Below are 27,319 nucleotides of genomic sequence, written 5' to 3'. Positions count from 1 at the left end.
ACGCCAGGACACCTGCACCCCGATGTTTCTAGCAGCAATGTCCACAATAGCCAAACTGTGGAAGGAGCCTCAGTGTCCATCAAAAGATGAATGGATAAAGAAGATGTGGTTTATGTATACAATGGAATATTACTCAGCCATTAGAAATGACAAATACCCACCATTTGCTTCGACGTGGATGGAACTGGAGGCTATTATGCTGAGTGAAATAAGTCAATCGGAGAAGGACAGTGTATGTTCTCATTCATTTGGGGAATATAAATAATAGTGAAAGGGAATATAAGGGAAGGGAGAAGAAAAAGACTCCTAGCTCAGGGAAACGAACTAGGGGTGGTGGAAGGGGAGGAGGGCGGAGGGGTGGGGGTGAATGGGTGATGGGCACTGAGGGGGGCACGTGACAGGATGAGCACTGGGTGTTATTCTGTATGTTAGTAAATTGAACACCAATAAAAAATAAATTATAAAAAAAATAATAAAAAAATAAAGAGGAAATTGGGGCACCTGGCAGCCTGAGTCAATAGGGTATGCGACTCTTGATCTCAGAGTATAATTTCAAGCCCCACAGTGGAGGAAGAAGGGGAGGGGAGGGGAGGGGAGGGGAGGGGAGGGGAGGGGAGGGGAGGAAAGAAAGAAAGAAAGAAAGAAAGAAAGAAAGAAAGAAAGAAAGAAAGAAAGAAAGAAAGAAAGAAGAAAGGAAAAGAACAAGTGATGGACAAGATGTGGAGAAACTATATGCTGCTGGTGCGAATATAATAAAATGGTATAGCCACTGTGGAAAAGGGTTTGGCAGTTCCTAAAGATATTAAAGACAATTACCATATCATCCAGCAATTCCAGCAATACCCAAAAGAATCAAAAACTGGTATTCAAACAAATATTTTTACACAAATCTCTGTATCAGCACTACTAACAAATGCCAAAAGATGGAAACAATTCAAATGCCCAATAACTGCATACAAGAAAGTATTATTCAACTATAAAAAGGAGTGAAGTACCAATACATGCTACAATTTGGGTAAACCTCAAAAATATTATACTAAGTGAAAGAAGCCAGACACAAAAGGTCACATATTGTATGGTTCATTTATATAAAATATCCTAAGTAGGTAAATCCGTAAAGACAGCAAGCAGATTTGGTGGCTGATAGTAGCTACAGTAGATGGGAACGGGGAGCAACTTAATAGGCTTAAGGAGGTTAACTGCTCAATAGATTTCTTTTGGCGTTTTAAGAATGTTTTGAAACTTGATATTGGTGGTAGTTGCACAACACTGCCAAGAAACATATACCTTAAAATGGCTAATTTTATATTATCTGAATTTCATCTCAATACAACAAACCAAAAAAGACAATTTAGACAAATCTTCAGTTTACAGAAGTTCAGAAGCATGATAAAAATGAAAAATCATTCTATCAGAAACCTGCTAACCTTTCTCACTCTACCTCCAATCTTCTGTACCTGGTTTAATACCATGAACATCCATAAAACATACTAACTTACTCTGTAATACTTAAATTAGTGCACTTTATTTATTTACTATGTTTTTGTCTAATAATCACCAAAGGAGTTAAGATTATAATAGAAAAAAGAGGAAGAAGCTAGGTCTGTTTATCCTGCCATTTGTGGTTAAAAGTTTAAATATATGAAAATTAATTTCAATTAACATAATAATGGTTAGAATCATACTTGTTTTCATATTCAAAACATGATTGTTTTTTAAAAAACCTGTTTTATATACCTAATAAGATGACTTATATAATCGATAGTTAAGGTGTTACACACATTTCTAATGACTCCAATTGGCTTCTAAGTAAAAATTAAAAGATAGGCACATGGATACAGTTTACTTTCTCAGGGCTTTAACATCTTTGGAATACAGCACTTTAAAGTGCAAAACACCAATAAACTTATAAAATATCAATGGACAGTTATAGGGTTCCAAAATCTAAACCAACTCAATCTTGTGTTTATAACTGCATGCCACACTGAACAATAAAAAAATGGTCATGAGTAATAGAAATAGGTAGTGAAATCATAAAAGTTCTAAAGGGTATATTGAACTTTTAAATATTAAATAAATTAATACCTGCTTGGCAAGTATAATGACACCTAAATTTTGCATTTTCCTGGGATAAAGCTCCTCTAACTAGACAAAGCTGGGATTTAAGGGAAATTATCAACCCTAGATCTGTGTGACAGAGAGGAGTCAGCAGGCAATGTATATGTAATAGAGTCTTAGTAGTTCCAGTTCAGTGAAAACCTATACCCCTCTTAAATCCATACCCTGCCACCTAGACACACAGAAGATCTTACGTAGATCTCAGGAACAGTTTACAGCCCTTTGGTGGGTATCTGGAAAATGATAGTAATGTCCTAGTTTCATTTCTTCCCCACTTCCCCGCTATGTGGATTGAGTACTAAAAACAAGGCATCTTTGCCTAAAAAGTTTCTAGAAAGACAGAAAGGATGAGATAGAAAGGAAGCAAGTATACAGCAATGGTGAACTGAAAAATGAGTCTAGGTTCTAAACACATTTAAATATGGCAAAACTTGGGGATCCCTGGGTGGCTCGTCGGTTTAGCATCTGCCTTTGGCCCAGAGAGTGATCCTGGAGTCCCGGGATCAAGTCCCGCGTCAGGCTCCCTGCATGGAGCCTGCTTCTCCCTCTGCCTGTGTCTCTGCCCCTCTCTCTCTCTCTCTGTGTCTCTCATGAATAAATAAATAAAAAATCTTAAAAAATAATAAAATTAAATTACATTTAAAAAAATAAAAGCTTTCTTCAGGGCACCTGGGTGGCTCAGCCAGTTAAGTGTCTGCCTTCAGCTTAGGTCATGATCTCAGGGTCCTGGCATAGAGCCCTGTGTCAGGCTCCCTGGTCAGTGAGGAGTCTGCTTATCCCTTTCCCTCTGCCCCTCCCCTTGCTTGTGCTCTGTCAAATAAACAAAAATATTTAAAATAAATAAATAAATAAATAAATAAATAAATAAATAAATAAATAAATAACAGCTCTCTCTATGTAAGCTCCAAATTTAGAAAGAAATATAAGTCAAATTTATACAGAATGTTTTCAAACCAAGAAAAAGTATTCAAGAAAACTATTTTAGAGTATGGATAATTAAACATATCAAGTGTCAAGGAAATTTGAATTTTCATTTCTAAAAACTCAAAATATTGGGGCACCTGGCTGGCTCAGTCAGTGGACCATGTGACTCTTGATCTCACGGTCATGAGTTTGAGCCCCACGTTGGGTGTGGAGCCTGCTTAAAAAAAAGAAAAGAAAAAAGAACAAAAACTCAAAATATTAATTACTATGATCATATTCTTGCTATTTATACAGATTGACACATACCTTTTTTTTCCTCCTTTAGAGCTCCAACCTTTCATTTCTTCATGAAATTAAACACTAAAATCTTCCACAAGAATATAAATTTTCAGATTTTAAACTTAAGATTTATAATGAAACAAGATGAACAAAATGAAATGTTTACGTAAAAACATCACTGACATGAATATATGGCTTTTTATTATCTTTTTCACTAGCAGTTATTGAGTTCCTTGTGTGTATAAGATACAAACTACATCATATGATGTATCATGTTGCTGGTTTATCCAGTTAGGGAAACAGCAAATAAGACAAGGTAGGATACATACACACATACACAGTGCCTAATGAGGGATTTAAGAGTTTAGACGAAAGAGAAGTACTAAGGAGATAATAAATTAACTTAGGTCTTAAAGTCAAACAGGAAAAGCAGAAGATGGTAGGGTGTTTCCTAACAGAAGGAAGCTACGAACAAAAGCGCAAACGTGGAAATGACCATCTTGGTTACACAAAACAAAAGCCTGTATAGTTGAGAAAGGGGGAACTAAAATAAGTAACCTCAAAGCTGACATGAAGGAATTTGCTGGGAGACCCTGAGCCAGAGAAATGAGCTAAACCACACACAGATTCTTGACTCACAGAAACTGAGATAATAAGTGTTTGAGCCTCCAAAACAAAACAAACAAAAAAACCGTTTGCTTGTTTTCCATGTAGACAATGGGTAACCACTCAAAATTTTTATGCCTGAAAATGTGTTTAAATTACAAGACAGCATATTGAAACATGTGCACTGTACAGTTTATATAAACATGCAGGACTAAACTTTATATATTTGGGAAATTTTTAGGATTATCTTGTTTTTATTGATCTTACATCATGAAGCTCCACAAAATAAAATGTTTTACAAGTTAAACAATTCCCTAACATTTCATTTTCAAATAAATATACATGTTTTGTAACCTAAGATATTAATTTACTAAAAGCCTTGTATGGGATGTGATATAGAGTAGTAGTTGAGAGCTCCAACTGTGGATCAAGCTGGTTGGAATACTAGCACCAACATTGTGACTCTGAATAACCTACGCCTCAGCTTTTTCATAGGCTGTTGTATTAAAAATGAAATGCACGTACAAATGCCTGACATACAGTAAAGACTCAATAAATGCTGGATATATAATAAGGCTGAAATCCAAAAGCCTCACCATATGGCTCACCTGAACTTGGGCGAGGCTTCCTTTGTACTAACCTTCTACTTCCCAAAATTCTTAGTGAGACATTATCATGTATTTGGTAAACACTTCCTGATTTAATGACATGTACAAACCAACCATTTATTACTATGTCAGATAGACAAATTGGTAAATAGACTGCACAGAAGTCTAAAATACAAACTATCTTAACTCAGTTATTTAAAAACATTTTCAAATCTAAGAACTGGAAAGTGATGATTAATGTTAAAATTCACCTAGGCAGGGGGATCCCTGGGCCAAAGGCAGGCGCTAAACCACTGAGCCACCCAGGCATCCCTCCAATCCCACCTTTGAATCCTGTTATAGTGGCTGTCTCTCTTACTGTTTATCTTCATACACACTCCCCACCCCCTGCAGTATACTCTGTACTATTATTATATACACCTCCCACTAATTACAGTGGCTAATTTTTCTTATTCCCAAGAGGACAGTGATAGAAGTGATTTTGATATACTTCTTCCCTCACTTCTGTGGTGAGGGATTAGGGATTATTGGAAACCTGTTGAATTAGAATTGCTAAGAAGTGGAACCCAGATATCTGCATATACCAAAGATGACTCTAATACACAACATAGAGAACCACTGCTTTGAGCCTTTAGGAAGGAAACTGGGTTGCTCAGAGTAGAAGATGCTATCACCATTACTAGTTTTGTATTTACTGCTCAGAGTGAAAGGTGACATTACCGCTATCATCTTTGTATTTCTAGCACCCAAAGCAGCATCTGGCACACAGCAGAAGCTCACTAAATGCTCACTAAATGCTTTATGAATGATTAGATGATTAATCTGACTACTAACTTGTCTGACACTAACTTGTCTGACACTAACTTGTCTGAAACTAACTTGCCAAATATATGATGAAGTTAGCTTTAAATTATCTTGTTATCTTACTTGTCTGACACTAACTTGCCAAAAATATGACAAAGTTAGCTTTAAATTAAATGTTTAATTACATTTCTTAGTATGCTTACTTTACAAGAGTATGTTTTAGGACTCAGAAACCATGTAAATCAAAAAAAAAGAAAAGAAACCATGTAAATCAGATGCGACTGTACTGCTTTAATGATTACTGCTTCAATGATTTTCTTTTGTATTTGTATTTAAAGTCCTGATTATGGATAGCCTACATCATTTGGCTTATGCCTATTGTACATTTTCTTTTGTCATTCTCCCCCTTGTTCACTAGGATTCGTGAAACTGGTTATTTTTCCTTCCTGATTCCTTTAATATGGTAGGTCTTTTAGTCAGGGCTATTGTACTTGCTATCCCCTCTTCCTAGATGTTTCTATCCCTGAGACTTTTCTTGACTCTTAATTCTGCAGGTCTCAATTCAGTTGTTAGATACTTGAGGTGCCTTCCTTGCCTTTTTTTTTTTTTAACTGTGTCTTCTCGATTAGAGTGGCTACAAAATACGTTCGTTTTGTAGCATTGATCACAATTTGAAGTTATTTTGCTGTTCACCTATTTACTGTCTGCCTCCCTTCTCTGTAATACATACACTCCCTGAGAACATAGACCTGCTTGCCTTTTTTATTGTTGTCTCCCCAGTGTCAGAAACAGTCTTGGTATAAAATAGCAATTTTGTAAATTTCATTAAATAAAAAATGAATGAATGAGTGAAGAGAATATATAGAAGAAAATTTTGTTTATTCAGTATAGATCTTAAACTAAATAGAAAAGGTAATGGTTTGTTTATTTATCAGAGAGACAGAGAGAGAAAGAATCTTAAGCAGGCTCCATGCTCAATAAGGCCTGACTCAAGGCTTGATCTCACGACCCTGCGATCATGACTTGAGGTGAAATCCAGATTTGGATGCTTAACCAAATGAGTCACCCAGGTGCCTCATTTATTTATTAATAATTAAGGACTCTATGTGAATAACTTTGTTTTGCTGGATTAAGTGAAATATCACATACGTTTTAGGATTTCTGGTTTATAAAATTGCCTATAGAGTAGAATTTTTTTCTATTTGTAAATAGGTATGATTCTTTTTTTAATTTTTTTTTTAATTTTATTTATTTATGATAGGCACACAGTGAGAGAGAGAGAAGCAGAGACATAGGCAGAGGGAAAAGCAGGCTCCATGCACCGGGAGCCCGACGTGGGATTCAATCCCGGGTCTCCAGGATCGCGCCCCGGGCCAAAGGCAGGCGCCAAACCGCTGCGCCACCCAGGGATCCCAATAGGTATGATTCTAAATAGTTGTTAAAACCAGTATAAGAGGGAATAACAGTAATTTCTGGCGGGAAATTTGTAAATAAATAAGATAAAACCTTGCTGTTTATAACCATCCAAGAATTCTTTTGGATTAAGTATTTTAGATGAATTACCACTTTCAGCATTACAGCTTATATTTTAGGGATTTGGAAATATATGATTTCAGGGTCGACTTCTTCATTGGTGATGCTGACTAACATAAACTGTGAAAAGTAGAAGGGACAAAGCTCTGTAGTTGGACACAGCTTAGTTTATCGAGTCTCCATTTCTGTTTTGTGTAGAATTCTTCAACTCCTGAGGCTATCTTACTGGCTGTTTGCCAGCCTATAAATTGGCTTTTCTTGGGTTCAGACCCCCATTCCTGACTTAGTTATGACCAGATTGGAAGGGTCATAAGGTATCATGTGTTATATTACTACACTTGGTACTACTTGTCTCTATATTTGACTGTGGTAAAGAGATAATAAAGAAGTGACCAGGGGAGAAATTACTATAGATAGGGATTAAAGGAGGCCTTTCTGTGAAAGTAAAAATTAAACTGAAATCCCAAATGCTGTGAAGTTCTCAGGGAGAGAGATTTCCAGTAAGAGGGAATATGTGGCTGAATTATAGTGAAGAACGATGGAGAAGGAGACTAGGACTACATCATAAACATTCTTGTAGGGCTGGTAAAATGGTTTAGGTTTTATTCTAACTATAATGGGAAGCTATATGAAATAGCAGAAAGAACTAAAAAAAAAAAAATCTGATCAGGCCTTAAGATGTTTATAATAAACATTGAATGAAGAATAGTGGTTTAAAAATAAAAAGTTCTTTTTTTTAAAACATTATTTTTTTCTAAATATTTATTTATTTATTTATTTTATGATAGACAGAGGAGAGAGAGAGAGAGAGGCAGAGACACAGGCATAAGGAGAAGCAGGCTCCATGCAGGGAGCCCGATGTGGGACTCGATCCGGGGACTCCAGGATCGTGCCCTGGGCCAAAGGCAGACGCTGAACCACTTAGCCACCCAGGGATCCCCTAAAAATAAAAAGTTCTTAAAAGGGATGCCTGGGTGGCTCAGTGGTTGAGCGTCTGCCTTTGGCTCAGGTTGTGATCGAGTCCCACATCGGGCTCCCGGCAATGGAGCCTGTTTCTCCCTCTGCCTATGTCTCTGCCTCTCTCTTTCTCTCTCTCTCTCTCTCTCTCTCTCTCTCTCTCTCTGTGTGTGTGTGTGTGTGTGTGTGTGTGTGTCTCATGAATAAATAAATGAAATCTTTAAAAAAAAAAAAAAAAGGTGGGATTGGGGGAAGAGGTTAATACAACTGCCAAGGAAAAAGTAAGGATTTCTATTAACAGTTCTCAGAGTAACATCTGCAGATTCCTGGGGATCTCCAAGATCCTTTCAGAAGGTCCACCAGATTAAAATCATTTTCATAATAATATGAAAAACATTACTTGCTTCTTTCACTCTATTGGCATTTACTTTGATGGTTCAAAAATAACTAGGTAACTGCTAGCATCTTATTAGCACTAAACAATATAGCAGTCATTACAGTCTTCATTACCAAACACACTCAACAAACTTTTTTAAAAATCCAGTTTCAGGGATCCCTGGGTGGCGCAGCGGTTTAGCGCCTACCTTTTGCCCAGGGCGCGATCCTGGAAACCCGGGATCAAATCCCACATCGGGCTCCCGGTGCATGGAGCCTGCTTCTCCCTCTGCCTGTGTCTCTGCCTCTCTCTCTCTCTCTCTCTCTCTCTCGCTCGCTGTGTGCCTATCATAAATAAATAAAATTTTTTTTAAAAAAAAATCCAGTTTCATTTAGGAACATCTTTGATGAGCTACAGCTATAAATATTACACATTTTATTATATTTCAACCCTTGAGTACACACTTTTCAGTATTCTGTGTGCTGAAATGGGAAGCATGATGGTTCTCCCAAGGGAAAAAATTTAACATGAGTTGCAAGCTGACCTAGCCACTTTTTTATGGAATACCATTTTTCTTGAAAGATTGACTGACAAAAAATGGTTACTTACTTAATCTTGGGTATTTAGCAGATATTTCCTTGAAAATCAATAGTGAGTCTATCACATTAAGGAAAACAACTGTCAATATATACTGCTGGCTATAAATTCAAGTTTTGAGAAACCTGAAATTCTGCAAAATTTGTTTCTATCATTATGGGCTTAAAAGCTTCCCAAGTCATAGACTTTTCTGATAAGAATGGTGTATTAACAAATGTGATTTTTAAACGATGAATGAAAAAATAAATAAGTAAATAAATAAACGATAAACGATAAAATATATAAACATTTACAAGACCTGCATAACCCAAGGAACAAATGTCTTCCAAATGGCTAATGTACGGTGTTATAAAAATTCTGCATGGATGAAAGATCCACTTTAAGTGGAGGATAGACAGATCTTAACAAAAGAATAGTATAAAAACTTCATTGTTGGGGTGCCTGGATGGCACAGTCGATTAAGCACCCAACTCTTGGTTTCAGCTCAGGTTGTGATTTCAGGGTTGTGAGATCAAGCCTGCACTCCATGCAGAGTGGGCTTGAGAGTCTCTCTCCTTCTCCCTCTACCTCTTCCACTTCTATGGTCTCTCTTTCACCTCTCTCTTAAGTAAATAAATAAATAAATACCCTGCATTGCTAGGATTTCTAATTCCAAATTGGAATTAATCGGGCAGCCCCGGTGGCCCAGTGGTTTAGCACCACCTTCCGCCCAGGGCGTGATCCTGGAGACTCGGGATCCAGTCCCACGTCAGGCTCCATACATGGAGCCTGCTTCTCCCTCTGCCTGTCTCTCTCTCTTTCTCTCTCTCTCTCTAATAAATAAATAAAAAATCTTAAAAATAACTAAAAAAAAAAAGCACAAATTGGAATTAATCTTTTTTCTAAAACTGCCTTTAGAAGCACATCACCTTGATGCTGACAGTCTCACAGGCATATTAAATATGTATAATTCATCATATGTCAACTATATTTCAATAAAACAATTTTTAAAAATTACAACTTTAGCTTTAGTGACGTATCAAAAAAGGATATCCAAAATTATCTGAAAAGTCCATTAAAATACTCTGCCCTTTTCCAATTTCATATCTGTATTTCTTGATATGGTTCAGGTTAAACAATGCATCACAACAAAACGAATGCAGTAACTTAACAGATATGAGACTCCAGCTGTTTTCTATTAAGCTAGACATTAAAGGTATTTGCAAAAATGTAACAAATGCCAATCATATTTTTCTTGTTTTGGAAAATACAGTTACTTTCATTAAAAATGCTATTAATAGTAAAGCATGGAATGAGTTTTTATTATTTTTTAAATAGAAGTAAATATTTTAAAAGTTCCTCAGTTTTAGTTTCTAATTTGGCAGATATTGATAGATATAATTCACATTTTTAAAAAAAGCCATTTGGGGTAATCAATCATTTTGAGGAGTAAAAAGGGACTGAGTTTGAAAAGTTTGAAAAATAACTGTTGGAGATCTAATGATATTTTATTTAGCTATTCAACTCTGGGTCACCTTACTGAATACACCTTAACTATCTTCCTTTGAAGAACCAGAATAAGCAATCAAAAAGGGGGTGTGATAAGCAGAATAATGACTCTCCATGTTAGAACATAAAAAGACTTTCAATTATTAAATTTGTTAAGTACAAAAAGTATAAAACAATTATACACTATACTACCACTTGCTGAAAAGGTGTAGGTAATGATAATACATTCATATGTGCTTCTTTATGCTTAACAAAACAATGGACACTCAAGAAATTGATAAAAGCATATACCTATAAGAGAAAGGGAACATGAAACACACAAGGGTGGCACAGGAATGAGCCTTTCAATCTTTTAATTTTTAAAAAAATATAAATGTGAAAAAATATGAATCCCAGGACTCCAGGATCATGACCTAAGCCAAAGGCAGACGCTCAACCACTGAGCCACCCAGATGCCCCAACTCTTTTATACTTAAAAGATACCACTGATAGGGACACCCGGATGGCTCAGTGGTTGAGCGTCTGCCTTTGGCTCAGGGTGTGATCCCAGGTCCTGGGATTGAGTCCCGCATCAGCATCCCCACAGGAAGCCTGCTTCTCCCTTTGCCTCTCTCTCTGTGTATCTCTCTCATGAATAAACAAATAACATCTTAAAAAAAAAAAAAGTCACTGATAGAACGAAAAACAAATTTAGATATTGCACAAGATAAAAAATAAGTCCGTGAACTTGAAAATAAAGCAAAAGCAAGAAATTATCCAAAGGGAAGCACAGAGAGGAAAAAAATAATTCCCAATTAACTACAGGATAACATCAAGCTATTTAGCATACTTTTAACTGGAGTCTAGAAAACAAGGGGTTAAAAAAAAAAACAAGGGGTATTTGAGGTGATAATGATTATTATGAATATTTTTTTAATTTGATGCAAACTATAATCTATGGATCCAAGAAACTTGGCAAATCCCAAAAAAGATAAACTCAGAGACTACTCAAAGGCATATAAATGATGAGAAAACAGTAATAAGTTAAAAAAAAAATTTTTAACACAACCACAGGAAAAGAATAAACCATTGTATTGAGAGAAACAAACTTTTTTTAAAAAATGACAGAATTCAGGGGATCCCTGGGTGGCTCAGCGGTTTGGCACCTGCCTTCGGTCCAGGCATGGTCCTGGAGTCCCGGGATCGAGTCCCACATCGGGTTCCCTGCATGGGGCCTGCTTCTCCCTCTGCCTCTCTCTGTGTGTGTCTATCATGAATAAATAAATAAAATCTTTAAAAAAAAATGACAGAATTCTCAGAAGCTGTGCAAGCCAAAATTCAATAGAATATTTATAAAGTGCTAAAAAGAAGTAATGTCAGGGTGTCTGGGTGGCTCAGTCAGTAAAGCGTCTGACTCTTGATTTTTTTTTTTTTAAAGATTTTATTTATTTATTCATGAGAGACACACACACAGAGAGAGAGAGAGAGAGAGGCAGAGACATAGGCAGAGGGAGAAGCAGGTTCCATGCAAGGAGCCCGACGTGGGACTCGATCCTTGGTCTCCAGGATCACACCCTGGGCTGCAGGCGGCGCCAAACCACTGCACCACCAGGGCTGCCCTGACTCCTGATTTTGACTCAAGTCATGATCTCAGGGTGGAAAGATCAAGCCCCTCAAAGGGCTCATCACTCAGCAGCAAATGTGCTTGAGATTCTTTCTCCCCACCCCTTGTTCACATGCATATGCTCTCTCTCAAATAAATAAAAAATATTTTTTAAAAAAATCATTAGTCATTAGAGAAATGCAAATCAAAACCATAATGATACAATTTCACACTCATTAGGATGGCTATTATCAAAAAAAAAAAAAATAGGAAAAAACAAGTGTTGGCAAGGATGTGAAGGAAATAGAACCCTTGAGCATTGCTGGAAGGAATGTAGAATAGTGCAACTGCTGTGGATAGCAGTTTGCTAATTCCTTAAAGAATCATGGCATTACCATATGACCCAGCAATTCCACTCCTAGATATATACCCAGAACAACTAAAAATAGGGACTCAAGCAGATACCAACATTCATAGCATTACTATTCACAAAGCCAAAAAGTACAAACAACCCAACTGTCCATCAACAGATGAATGATGAACAAAATATGGTATATACATAAAATGGATATTATTCAGCCTAAAAAGGAAATAAAATTCTGAGACATGTTACAACATGGATTAACCTTGAAAACATGCTAAATAAGCCAGACAAAAAAGGTAATACTGTACATGAGTCCACTTACCTGAGGCACCTTAAGATAGGCAAATTCATATATAAAGTGGAAGAGTGGTTGCCAGGAGATAGGGAGAGGAGTCAATGACCAGCTAGGATTTAATAGGTACAGACTTTCAGTGAGGGAAACATTCTAGAGATGGCTGTTGGGGATAATAGCAAATTGTATGAAAGTTCGTAATGCCATAGAAGTGTACACTTAGAAATTGGTAAGAATGAAAATTGTATGCCATGTATATTTGACTACAATAAAAAAAAAAGTATCTTTGTATACCTAGGGCCTTGCTAGATAGTTTAAGCTAACAATATAATTTATAGTAAATGCCTGTTTTTGTTTTTCTGGTACCCTAGGCCACACCTGTATCACTCTGAGCTCTGCAAAAGACAGGAGGGCTGGAGACTGATTAGTGAAGGCAAATCACAACAGTGTTCCATGCCTACAAAGATGGACACCCCCACACACACCCATACACATCAATAAAAACCCTGGATACCAAGACCCAGGTGAGCTTTCCTGGCTGGCAGGACTTCATTCTTGTTGTCATGCATCACTGATGAGAGAATGAAATACTGTCAGAGCAATTCTACTGAGAGGACAAACTGGACCCTTACACCAGGTTTCTCCTGTACTCCACTGTATGTACCTTTTCCTTTCCTCGATATTAATCTGCATCTTTCCTCTGTAATGAACCCTACCTGTATATAACAGTCTTTCTGAGTTCTATGAGTCCTTCTAAGAAATCATCAAACCTGAATGTAGTCTTGCTGACCACTGACACAGACGGAAAGGCATGTACCATGCAAACATTAACCATGAGAAAGCTGGCCTGGTTTTATTAATATAATATAAGGAACACTTCAGAACAAGAAAATTACCAGATATAAAGAGGAATATAAGTAATAACAGTCAAGTCAAGAAAACAATCCCAAATATGTACATCAAATAATAGATTCAAAATACATGAAACGACAAATCAACAAAACTAAAAGAAACAATACACAAATCCTTAATTATGGTTGGAAATTTCAACACTGCTCTCAGGAATTAACATATATAATAAGGAAAATCAATAGGAATATAGATGATTTAAATATAATAACCCAGCTTAACCTAATTAACATTTAGAAAGCATTCTACCCCACAACTACAGAAAACATACATTATTTTCAAATGAACACAGAACATTCACCAAGACAGACCATGTAATGAGCCATAAAACAAGTCTATTGTTACTTGTCTGGGCCCAAGGGAGAAAAACAGATGCAACATTTCCTGAACTTATTTGACGATAAAGCCTTTCTGCAAAGGCATCTCCAGGGACTACTGTTTCTCAGAACATTTTGGGAAAAACTATCCCACCCATTTTCACCTCTTCCTAATTCTCCTAGTTGTGACTAGCAAAATAAGGTAACCAATAAAAAGAACCTTTCCTAGGCTACTCAGCCAGAACTAGCCAATCTTACAATACCTGCAAAAGTCCTTAGGCAGAAATAAGTTTTATATATTTGGGAAACAGAAGGGGGCCAGAATGGCTGGAACACTAAAGGGTAAGTGGTAGGAGATAAATCAGAAAGTTAACCAGAGGTCAGAGTACGTAAGACCTTCTAAGCCTAAGAATTTTGAATGTGATTTGTAAGTATAAGGGGAGGGTTTTGAGAAAAGGATATTATCTCATTCACATATTTAAAGATCTCCCTCTCTCTGCTGTGTAAAGAACAGAATGGAAACTAGGCAACTGTTAAGAGTTAAGCTCTAGTAATGGTAAATGAGATTAGAAGACGAGAGCAGCTCAGACCAGACTTAAATATGTATGTGAAAGAAAAAACACCCCGACAAATCTATATAAACTGCTGATGGGATGCCGGGGTGGCTCAGTTGGTTAAGCATCTGCCTTGGGCTCAGGTTCTGATCCTGGGGTTCTAGGATCAAGCCCTGCATCTGACTCCCTATTGAGCGAGGAGTCCGCTTCTCCCTCTCTCTGCCCCTCCACCCTACTTGAGCACGCACTCTCACTCTCTCTTCACTCTCTCTTGCTCATTCTCTCTCCCAAATAAATAAAATATTTTTAAATATATAAACTGTGCTGAGACGTCTTTAAGCATTTTCTCTACTTGGCTCCCAGGATATCTCATTCTCTGCCTAATGAAATGCTTAATCGGTCTTCCTTATGTGATCTCCCTCATCACTCCAACCTCTTCAGGTTAGAAATGTTTTAAGGCTCAGTCATGAAACTTTCTTCCAGCTATTCTCATTCTTGTGGTGACTTCACCCAGACACTTGGCTTTAAATACCAGTAATCCCCAATTTTACATCTCCAGTCTAGGCCTCTTCTCTAAACTACCAGGTTCATGTACCCTCGTAACTGTAAAGCTAGCACCTCAAAATTTAACAAACCAAAACTGACTCACTAACCTGCCTCCCTCAATTTTTTTCTCTTAAGTCCTCCATACCTCAGATGGTAGCAACTCCATTACTGCAATTGCTAAGGGATAAACCTTAAAAAATATCCATGACTCCTGTCTTTTTTCTCTCACACCCTACTTTTAAGTATGGCAACAAATCCTTTCAGCTCTATCTTCAAAATATAACCAATAACCAACCACTTCCTACCCACCTCACTGCTATTACTCAATCCAAACCTTTATCATCTCTCACTTGGACTACTGCTTTCCTCTCAACTGGTCTCTCTAGTTCTGCCCTTGCCACTGTCTTCACCACTCCCCAATGCTCAAAATAGCAGTCAAGTGATTCTAGTAAATCTAAATTAGATCATGTCATCAACTGCTCGAAACCTTCCAATAGCAGTCTTACTCAAGAAAAGTCCTTACAGTGGTCTTCAAGACTTATCTGACCACAACACCTCTGTGCCTCTGCTCCAGCCATTTACTTTTTTTTTATTTTATTTTATTTTATTTTATTTTATTTTATTTTATTTTATTTATTCAGGAGAGATAGAGAGAGAAAGGCAGAGACACAGGCAGAGGGAGAAGCAGGCTCCATGCAGGCAGGCATGTACCATAGAGGTACATGGGAGAAAAGAATGCAGGATGGGTTCTGTGAAATTGTGAATCAAGATGATACATTTAATGGTGTTTATTCGAGTCAAATGGGTATCTCTTAAAATTTCTCCAAGTACAACTCTTAATTCAGATGATTCACTAGTAGAAAAGAAATGTACAAGTGATTTAGTAACCAGACTTAGGATTTTCTATTGTCTTTGTTTTACACTGGAGCTTCAAAAGATGATCTTCTTTTCATCTTACAATTTAGCATACCAATTTATACTATAACATCTGGATATCTAGTAGAAATGATTCAATTGTAGTCTCCTTATAGCAGTTTAATTGAAAAGATAAGCATGTTAGTTTGAATCTGTCATTTTGAGAGATCCAATATGGAATCTCTCTGAATAAAACTCCTAGGTCCTTGGCCTTTTGTGAACCCCAGGAAAAAAAAAAAAATGGGATGTGGGACTCAATCCCAGGTCTCCAGGATCACACCTTGGGCTGAAGGTGGCGCTAAACCGCTGAGCCACCAGGGCTGCCCTCCAGCCATTTACTTTTAACATCATATCACACTACTCTATTCCAGGATCACTTCATACCAGTTGCAAAGGCCTCCCCACTGTTCGTCAAACACTTCACATCTGCTTTAGCCTCCGGACCTTTGAACTTACTGTACCCTAAAACTATCTAGAATGCAAGGCTTGCTCTGTCATCTACTTCAAATCTTCACTCAAATGTTATTCAAATGAAGTCTTCTCTTTTGATGTTATTTAAACTTGCAAACTTCTCTCCCATCCTAAACATTCTCTACACACCAGCAAACCCTACTTTATTTGCTTGATAATTCTCCCCAGCACTTTCCTGTATCTAACATACTATATATTTTACTTATTTACCTTATTTATTGTCTCTTCTCCAAATAGAACATATACTCTAGGGATTTTTGTTTCATTGCCAGCTACAAAACTAGTCCCTAGAGCAATACCTTTCATAGAGAATTCAGTTTATTCAAGATTGAATCACAATGTTAAATAAAGCCTCTCCAAAAGTGTCAAGTATTGCTAGGCCTATGGTGCCTGGGTAGCTCAGTCAGTTAAGAATCTGCCTTCGGGGGCAGCCCCAGTGGCTCAGGGGTTTAGCACCGCCTCCAGCCCAGGGTATGATCCTGGAGACCCGGGATCCAGTCCTACATCGGGCTCCCTGCATGGAGCCAGCTTCTCCCCCTGCCTGTGTCTGCCTCTCTATGTGTGTCTCTCATGAATAAATAAATAAAATCTTTAAAAAAAAAAAAAAAAAAAAAGAATCTGCCTTTGGCTCAGGTCATATCTCAGTGTCTCAGATCAAGCCAAGTCAGGCTCCCCACTCAGCAGGGGTCTGCTTCTTCCTGTGCCCCTTCCCTACTTGCTCTTGTGAAAAAACAATATACACTGTTTCTTCCAAAATCAGCAGGTAGTTCTTTAATCCTAATCTATTTAGTTTTTAGAAATTAGAAGGAAATCCAGAATATCCATCCATCTGGAGAATGGTGAGATTGATCAGAAAAGGAAAAAAAAGAAACTTTTCCAAATGAAAACATATTAAAGTTAGGTTACTAAAAGCATAAGTATTATGATGATATAAATGGAATCTTCAATGTTACATGAGCTATATGTAGTAATACACATCTCCACCAGCATCATCTTAGATGACAAAATGCTCCAAGATTTTCAAAAAAGTAAATTAAAAAGAGAGAGAAAAGCAATGAGCTTAAGATGGAGGAGGATAGGCTACTTAAAAACAGATCATGGTGGGCTACCTGTGTGGCTCAGCTGGTTGAACATCCGACTCTTGGTTTAGGCTTATGTAATGATCTCATGGGTTGTGGGATGGAACCCTCGGTTGGACTCTGCACTCAGCAGGGAATCTACTTGAAGATTCTCTCTCTACCCCTTCCCCTACTGCTCTCTCTCTCTCTCTCTCTCTCTAATAAAGAAAATCTTTAAAAAAAAAAAAAGTTTTCCTAAGCCTGAATCTAAATCTGGGACTAGCCTAAAACACACACACACACACACACACACACACATACACACAAACACAATTCCTTTGTCAGTATTTACATTCTATGAATAATAGTCAATATTCATAAGTGTTTCTAGTCACAATTTTATTATTTTATAATCTACTTACTTAAAATTATAGAGATGCTTACCGATTCCAAATAATTCAACTTCTTTCTTACTCCAGAACCACTACAATTAGAAAAAACAATAGCCTTCAGCCAAAAGACCTATGTTCAAATCCTAGCTCACTGTTTACCAGTAGTATGACTCGCAAATTTAGCCTCCTCCAAGTCTTAGTTTCTCATCAATAAAATAGCAAGGAGGGGGTAGATTAAAGTCCTGCCTGCCTCATCTATCCTATACCTAATCACAGGCTTATTGTGAAAATCAAAAATGTATGAGAAAATGCTTTAGAGTGGTGGTTCAGTCAGTTAATCGTCTGCCTTTGGCTCAGGTCATGATCCTAGGGTCCTGGGGTCAAGCCCTACATGGGGCTCCCTGCTCTGCAGGGAGCCTGCTTCTCCCTCTCCCTCTGCATGCCACACTCCCTGCTTATGCTCTCTCTGTCAAATGCATAAATAAAATCTTAAAAAAAAAAAAAAAGAAAGAAAGAAAGAAAGAAAATGCTTTATAAACCATAAATTATATACAAGTGTGAGTTAAATGTCAATAGTTTGGGGAAAATCTAAAATGGAACAGAGAGGTTCAATGTTTGGGACAACATATCTCACCATACCTCTCTGGAGTCAGACTGGCTCCCTGGAGTCAGACTCTTCCACTTACTACACCTTAAACATGTTACTCAACCTCTCTGACTCATTGTTTCCACATCCATAAATGGAGATAATACCAACCTTGTAGCGTCCTTTTGAGGATTACAGCTTATATTCAAATATATGTAATGTACCTATGTAATAAGCTTAATGAAGGGCATTTTTATGATCATCATGGTCTTCCAAATGGACAAAAACCCAAAAACAGATAAATACAAACTGCATCATGGAGCTAAGAAAGAAAATGATTTTGATTTGGAAATTATATGAGAAAAAAACATGAAGGAAAGTAAGAAAGAGCCAGAGGTAATCAAGCAATAATCTCAACAGTTTGCCTATTAAATTTGCTCTTTCTTTGTGTTGCTTTTCTCCAAGTAAAATAGCAGGATGAAATGCAAAGAAAAAAAATCTGCATACAGACCACTATATTTAGTAACCTAAAAAAGTAATTTTTTTTAAAGAATTTTATTTATTTATTCGACAGAGAGCCCAAGCAGAAGGAGCTGCAGGCAGAGAGAGAGGGAGAAGCAAGCTCCCCACAGAGCAGGGAGCCCCATGTGGGGCTTGACCCCAGGACCCTAAGATCATGACCTGAGCCCAAGGCAGACCCTTAACCAACTGAGCCACCCAGGCACCCCTAAAAAAGTTAGTTTTTTTTTTTTTTTAAGATTTTATTTAGTTATTCATGACAGACACAGAGAGAGAGAGAGGCAGAGACACAGGCAGAGAGAGAAGCAGACTCCATGGAAGAAGCCCAATGCGGGACTCCATTTCCAACTGCAGGATCACGCCCCGGGGCCGAAGGCAGGCGCTCAACCACTGAGCCACCCAGGGATCCCAAAAAGTGAATTTTATTTTATTTTTTTTTAATTTTTTTTTTTTATTTATGATAGTCACAGAGAGAGAGAGAGAGAGGCAGAGACACAGGCGGAGGGAGAAGCAGGCTCCATGCACCGGGAGCCTGATGCGGGATTCGATCCCGGGTCTCCAGGATCGCGCCCCGGGCCAAAGGCAGGCGCCAAACCGCTGCGCCACCCAGGGATCCCCTAAAAAGTGAATTTTAAAACTAAGTATTATATAATCTTTTTTCTTCAAAGAAGAATGTTTTTTATTGGTCAGTTTTTCAATTTTTCACACACTAAGATGTACTTCAACACCCGAAACTCAAGGCACATATCAAAAAAATTAAACAACCGTGGTTTTCCAACTACAGAACCCTGATACATTTTATTAAATGTTTAGAAATACAGCAAAATGAATGAAAACAACTCAAAAAGTAAAACCGCATTAAGATATAGATCATACAAACAAACACTTAATACTCTTTGAAATAATTTGCCTTTGATATATTTCCTCAATTCTAAGACACCAATAATTACAAGATGTACCACCAATACAACAACCATTTTCCAGGGGAGGGAGGGAGTCCCCACATTAAATATACATTTGGATACAAATACCTGACTTAAATAAACCGATTTCAAAAAATATTAAAATGTAATGTATCCTTCTGGGATGCTGAAAACGTTCTATCTCTTGATCTAAAGGGCTGGTTACATACAGTATGTCAAATTTGTGAATATTCATCAAAGTATACACTTGACTTGTATACTTTTCCTGTATCTACATTTGGTTCAACAAAAAAAATGTATGTAATGTACCAACTCCATTACACATACAGCCATCAACGAAATGAATTATTGATCTAAATATGAAAAGTAAAAAGATACAAAGTTTTTAAAAAGAAAACACAGGAAAGGAACTTCAAGATACTGACACAGGCAAAGATTTCAAAAATGGAACCAGGACACCTGGGAGGCTCAGTGGTTGAGGGTCTGTCTGCCTTCCACTCAGGGTGTGAACCCAAAATCGAGTCCCACATCAGGCTCCTGCAGGGAGGGGAGCCTGCTTCTCCCTCTGCCTATATCTCTGCCTCTCTCTGTGTCTCTCATGAATAAATAAAATCATTAAGAAAAAAAAATGGAAACAAAAAAGGACTAACCAATTGATAAACAGGACTTCTTTAAGCACTTTCATTCACCAAAACACCAAGATCCTAAAAGAACTAGCTACAGATTAAACTACATCTGCAATGCATATAACCAACAAGACTATAACCAGAATATGTAAACTATACTTCAATACGAAAAAAGTAAACAGCCTAATAGAAAAAAAAGGCAAAATACTTAAAGGCTTCACAAAAGCAAAATCCAAATGGCCAATAACACAGGGTCCCTAGGGGATCCCTGGATGGTGCAGCGGTTTAGCGCCTGCCTTTGGCCCAGGGCGTGATCCTGGAGACCCGGGATCGAATCCCACGTCGGGCTCCCGGTGCATGGAGCCTGCTTCTCCCTCTGCCTGTGTCTCTGCCTCTCTCTCTCTCTGTGTGTGTGACTATCATAAATAAATTAATTAATTAAAAAAAAAAAAACAGGGTCCCTAATATGAAAAGGTGCTCAACTTTATTAGTCATCAGGAAAAGAAAATTAAAAAACTACAATGCAATACCAGCACACACCAGTCCAGAACAACTAAAAATAAAACGAGTGGCAATAATAAATGCTGACAAAGAAAAACTAGAACTCTCATACACTGGTGATAGGAGTGTAAATTTGTAAAACCACTTTCCAAAACCTTAGCATAATCTAATAAAATGAGCATATCATAACCATGACTTAATAATTCCACTCTAAGGTATATACCCAAAATGCCGCACGTGCGCGCGCGCACACACACACACACACACACATATACATGTGTGTTCGCCAGAAAAAAAGTACAAAAATGTTTATTGCAGGGGCACCTGTATGGCTCAGGCGGTTAAGTGTCTGACTCTTGATCTCAGGGTCTTGAATTCAAGCCCTGCATTGGACTCCACACCCACACTAGGCATGGAGTCCACATACATACATGAGTTCCTTGCAGCAAAACCTCTAATATCTACCAACAGTAGAATAAGTAGTAGGATAAGCTCTGGTATATTCACACAACAGAGAACAGCAATGAGAAAAAACAAACTACAACACAATAAGGGTTAATCTCATAAATGTAATGTTGAGCAGAAGCAGCTCAAACAAGAAATACTTTATGATTTTACTTCATATAGAGTTCGAAAACAGACAAAATTTTTCTAGTGTTAGAATACAAGGAACACAGTAAGGGTTGGGGATTTCAGTACTTCTATGTTCCTTAAGCTGGGTGCTGATTACATAAATGTACTTATTTTGTGAAAATTCATCTAGTCATACACTCTTCTATATGTATGTCACACTTCTTTAAAAATCTTAGACCGGGGGCAGCCCGGGTGGCTCAGTGGGTTTAGCACCACCTTCAGCCCAGGGCCTGATCCTGGAGACCCAGCATCGAGTCCCACGTCTGGCTCCCTGCATGGAGCCTGCTTCTCCCTCTGCCTCTCTGCCTCTACCTGTGTGTGTGTGTCTCATGAATCAATAAATTAAAAAAAAAAAAAAATCTTAGGGCATCTGGGTGGCTCAGTTGATCAAGTGTCTGCCTTCAACTCAAGTCGTTGATCCCAGAGTCCTGGGATCAAGTCCCACATCGGGCTCCCAGCTAAGCAGGGAGTCTGATTCTCTCTCTGCCTTTCCCCTCTGCTCAGTGATCTCTCTCCCCCACTTCCACAAATAAATATATAAAATCTTAAAAAAAAAAAAAAAAAAAAACTTAGATAAAATGGGGTCCCAACTGGTGAATCAGGATTTCTAATCCTTTCCCACCACTAATATTCTTCACCCATACTATCCTCAGAGATTTAACTGCAATGGTCCTTAATCACCCCTGCTGCTCTTCAGGATTTAAACAATCAATACCTTTGCCATATTTACTATATGTCAAGCACTTTAACACTCATTCATTCAAATACTTACTGAGTATCTACTATGTACAAAATCTGTGCTGAGTATTTAAGGTACCAAAAATTAGTAAGATACTGTCCCAAGCTTCAAGGAATTCCTAATCTTACAGAAGACCACACATACAGGGGTACCTGGGTGGCTCAGTTAAGCATCCAACTCTTGGTTTTGGCTCAGGTCGTAATCTCATAGGTCATAAACAGGGAGTTTGCTTGAGATCCTCTCCCTCTGTCCCTCCCCCCAACTCATGTGTATGCTCTCTCCCTCCCTCTCTCTCTCTAAAATAAATAAATAAATCTTGGAAAGAAAAAAAAAAAAGATGATGACCACACATACAGATAACCAAATAAATGTACAGAGATATGCACAGGACATTACAGAATTACAAAGGATCAACAAAAACAACCTAGAGAGGTCAGGTATCGGGACAGCCATCATGAAGGTATGAACAACTGAGTCTTTAAAAGAAGAGTAGGAATTATCCAGGCAAAATGCATTCCATCAGAGCAAACAGCTTGAGTAAAAAGCACAGTATATTTAAAGAAACAATTACAGCTGCTACATGTTGCTTAAGGGTGGTAAAAACAAGGACTGAGATGGGGTAGAAGGAGTGGTCAAAGAGATAGTAGGATGCCAAGTCATGAAGAAACTTAGACCTCTTCCAAACGGCAAGATGGGTCAGTGAGATTTATGCAAAGGAATTATGTGGTCAGATAGATAGATTATTCAGGGAGCAATGCAGAGGATGAACTTAAGGAGGATAAGGCTAGTTAGGAGGCAGTTAAAACTGTCTTGAGAGAAGATAGTAAGAGCCTGAAATAATGCAATAAAAGCTAGAATAAATATGGAGAAAATACAGAGTACAGATACATTATGCTGCTGGGTCTAGAGATCCCACTTTGAGAACCACTAACCTACACTAGAGGTCGGCATATTTTTCTGTAAAGGGCCAAATAATAAATATTTTAGGCTTTACGGGCCACAGACGGTTTCAACGGCACTTATGTTTGTTTTTTAAACCCTTTGAAAATTAAAAACTGTTCTTAGCTGGTAGACTTGCTCATGATGAGGGCCGCAGGCCGGATTTGACCTGTGGGCATAGTTTGCTGAGTCCAGCTATACACCGGTAAAGAAATGAGGATTAACCTTCCTAGGAGATTAATTTTCCTAAAATGCTACTCCCATATTAGTTCCCTACTCAGAAACTTCCCCCTTGGTCCTGACTACCTACTGAATAAATCAAATCACTATGATGCATAGCATTCACAGGCATCCATACTCTAGCACCAATTTAATACTCCAGGCTCAAGAACTATACCCCAGTATGAACCATTCATTCTTATTAAATTTATCTACTTATATTATTTGCCTCTGTATTTTGTGGTGTTCCCCCAAAGTTTCTTCTCCTCTCCAAACCTACCTAAGTACCATTCCTTCAAAGCACAGTTCAAATCCTACCTTGAAGTGATTCCATAATCCTCAGAACTCCTAAAAGCCCTATCTCAATTTATCCAAAATGTATTTGCCATCTTATGACTTACTTCAAATAAACTGTAAATTCCTTGAGAATAAAGAATAATTTATACTTCTATCAATGGATTTAGCATATAACAATGAAGATATTTATGTGTATTGATATGTAACATATATGCACATGCACTTTTTTTTTCTTAGCTAGCTATGTAACTGATGCAAATGTGATTTCACCCTTACCTATAACAGTAACCGAATACTTTAATTCTATGGACATGATCTGAATGCTGTAGAAAAGACAGAATGACAAACCACAACCACATCTGTCTCTTCTATTACTCGAGTTTTTCGAAATAGTTCACTAGGGAAACAATAATAACACAAGTAAAATTTTTTCCGATGGTCAATGCTATCAACCTAGGTACACTGGGGTAATGTGAAGTAAGTTGTTAGACCAAGTCAAAGTTTACTTCTCTATTTTTACTTATTTTTAAAATATGAAATAAGCTTTTACAACCACATTGCTTTAAATTCATCCCTTATCATTACTTAAGTTTAAAATCACACATACATATAGACACACACACACACACACGCCACACATGCTCTGAATTTTTTTAACAATAAGGTTCTCTACGACAATTCACATTATCAAAGTGGCATTACTGACTTTACTGAGAATTTAAGGAAATAAGATTGCATTTCAAATGTCTGAGAAAATAGTTCAGTTTAGGAATCGTTGAATCATTATACTGTACACACCTGAAACTAATATAACACTGTAAAAAAAAATAAAATTACACTTATACCCAAAAAAAGAAGGAAATAGTTTGTGTTCACTCACTACTGATAAATAGCTATAATCAGAGAATGTTTGGGGCTAGATTAAACGATTCTTCTTATATTTGAGGTTACTGAAGAAGTCGTTTCAAGTCCAAAGTGCGAGATATACCTTATTTTACTACCTAAAGAATATTCAAGAATCTATAAAAATTCCTCCAGGATCATTTGCCCAAACGTCAAGGCAAACTCCATGAAAAAGTCTAAAACACTTATAGAGAGATACAGGAAACAAAACCAAAAGAAATAAAAGATGGCCATGAAAGTGAGCACGGAGGCTTCCTACCCCTTCAGAACACAGTGAAGAAAGCGGCTTAGAGACTCACAACCCGGGAGAGGCCACCCATGCACTGATGGATCGAGCGTCGGCAACGCAAAGGCCCCGGGGACTCCCGTTTCTCGACCTCGATCCCGCTGTGCCAGCGGCTGGAAGCGCAGTGGCGGGCACATCCCCAGATGCCCACCACGGAGGGCTCGGCGGACACTGTCGGGCTGTGCGAACCGGTGAAGGGGCCGCCGAGCCAGCAGATGCCATCCGCATCCGCTCGGGACGAAGCCGCAGCGGGCTACCTGTTAGGCCTCTCCTGCGTCCCGGCGCTGGGGCTCTCCTGCGAGCCGGGAGAGCGCAAGTGTTTCCGAGCCCCGAGGAGCAGCGACTCGGAGAGAGGAGTTTTCCCCCAGATCCTTGCCGCCTCGCCGGCCTTGCCGCCAGCCCGGCCCGGCTCCGTGCGAGGGGGACGCGGGGATGCGAGATCCGCATCGGTGAAAGTTGGGTCTGGTCACCGCACGAATCACGGGGGAACTTTCTTTGTTAACTCGCCAGAAACAGGACTCCTGGAAGTAGTCCCGGGGAACGCCGTCGCCCCAACCCAGCAGCTCACTACGGGAACGTCCCTAGGCTCTTACATAAAAGGGCTCGCGTGTTCGTGGGCGGCGCTGACGGAGCGCCGGGGCGGCGGAGACCCGGGCCCGCTCGCAGGCTGGGGCTGGGGCTGGGGCTGGGGCTGGGGCTGGGGCTGGGGCTGCGGCTGGGGCTCGGCCGGGCGGGCGGGCGGGCGGCTCGGAGGGGAGGGCGGCTCGGCCGGGCGGGCGGGCGGGCGGGAGGGCTGGAGGGCGGGCGGGCTGCTGCTGGCGCGGCCGCGGGGGGAGGCCGGCGCGCCGAGGCCAGGTCCCGCTGCCCCTTCCGCGACGGACAGTAACAATGAAAACACTGACAAAAGGGCTGGGAGGCCGCCCGCCGCCCGCGGCAGCCCTGCCCGGCAGCCCCTGCCCCTGCCCCCGCCCCTGCCCCTGCCCCCACACACGGGCCCCGCGAACCCCGGGGAGGGCCTCCCGCCGCCCAGGCGACCTCGCAGGCGGGGACCCCGCGTCCAGCGCGGCGGCGTGAGAAAGTCCGGCGCCCGCGCTCGCGCTCGCGTGCAGGCAGCCGGGCACCGCGGAGGGGAGGCCGGGGCGCCCGCCGGTCCTACCTGCCTCCCCCGCCGGGCGCGCCGTCCTCCCGGGGCCGGGGCCGGGCGGGGGCCGGGGCGGGCGGGGGCCGGCGGGCTCGGGTCCCGGCCTCCAGCCTGGCCCCGGCAGGGCGCGCGCCGCCGTCCGCCCCACACTCGGCGGCGAGCGGGCGGCGCCGCGGGATGCCCGGGGGGGCGCCCCCTCCGCACGCGGTCCGCGGCCGCCGAGCCGAGCCGGGCCGAGCCGAGCCGAGCCGAGCCGAGCCGGGCCGGGCCGAGCGGGCCGGCCGGCCTGGGGCCCTACCTGAGGCTGTGTACCAGCTCCCGGCGTGGCTGGCTTCCCGGCAGACCACTCGGTTGGACATCTTGGTGCCTGTGCCGCCTATGGTGCACGAGGATGAATGAGGAGGCGGCGGCGGCGGCGGCGGGAGCGGCTCCCCGAGGGGACGAGACGCCGCGGGCCCAGCCCAGGAGGAGGCGGCGGCGGCGGCGGCGGCGGCGGCGGCGGCGGGGAGGGGATCGGCCCGGCCCAGGAGGCGGCGGCGGCGGCGGCGGCGGCGGCCCGGGAGGACGAGATGGCAGCCGGGGCGGTGGCGGCGGCGGCGGCAGCGACAATCAGCACGAGCGCCGGCGAGCGCCGGAAGATGGGGCCCGCGGCGGCCTCACCGAAGCCCGGAAAGCCCTGGCCCCGGCCCCCGGCCTCGCCGCCGCTCCCCGGCCGCGGCTGGTTCCGCCGAGCCGCCCCCACGGCCCCCTCCCCGCCGGCCTCCCCAGCCGGCGCCGCTGACCCCACCCCCGTGACTCCGCGCCCGCCCCCTCCCCCTCCCCCTCCCCTCCCCCCGCCCCCGCGGGACTCCCCGCACCCACCCCCGCCCCCGCCCCCGCCCCCACCCCGGCAGGGCCCGGCCGCCGGCCCGCGCGCCCCGCCCCGCCCCGCCCCGCCCCGCTCCTCCTGCGGCCGCGCCGCGAGGTTAACGGCGGAGGCCGGACAGGCCCCGCGGGGAGGCGGCCGCGGCCGCAGCTCCGCGCGCACGAAAGCCCAGGGCCGGGGCCTGAACCGGGGAAGGCAGAGCCGCGGAGGAGCCAGCGCTTCCTTACTCGCCACTAGCGGGTCCTGCCCACTGAGCATGCCCAGCAGCCGCGGCCGGGCCCGCCGAGATCGCCGCGTGCACGCTCCGCGCTCCGGGGTTTAGCGGCAGCAGAGGCCGGGGGCGGGGAGCGGGCGCCGCCGCGGGCCGGCCCCCTCCGCCTCCGCCTCCCCCTCCCCCTCCGCCTCCCCCTGCCCCTCCCCCTCCCCCTTCCGTGCGCGAGGAGCGCCCCGGG

General features: G+C 41.3%; 1 protein-coding gene across 6 annotated transcripts in view; it reads right to left on the bottom strand.

Moving 5' to 3' along the window:
* Positions 1–27,243, bottom strand: part of MEMO1 (mediator of cell motility 1) — a 123,983-nt gene extending 96,740 nt beyond the window's left edge. For 2 of the 6 annotated variants that reach the window (XR_012003184.1, XR_012003183.1), the window contains exon 1: positions 25,119–25,432. Coding sequence is in view for 4 of the 6 variants with exons in the window: in XM_072767372.1 (XP_072623473.1) it covers positions 25,119–25,308 (190 nt within the window). In the remaining 2 variants the exon portion in view is untranslated. Of the gene's footprint in view, positions 1–25,118; positions 25,439–26,300; positions 26,526–27,094 lie in introns of those variants that run through there. The other 4 variants (XM_072767373.1, XM_072767374.1, XM_026016045.2 and 1 more) reach the window with 4 other exon arrangements.
* Between the last annotated feature and the right edge of the window lie 76 nt (positions 27,244–27,319).

This window comes from Vulpes vulpes, chromosome 8, assembly GCF_048418805.1.
Source record: "Vulpes vulpes isolate BD-2025 chromosome 8, VulVul3, whole genome shotgun sequence".
NCBI lineage: Eukaryota > Metazoa > Chordata > Mammalia > Carnivora > Canidae > Vulpes > Vulpes vulpes.
The sequence above is the reverse complement of the archived record's forward strand: the minus strand, read 5'-3'. Positions and strand labels throughout refer to the sequence as shown.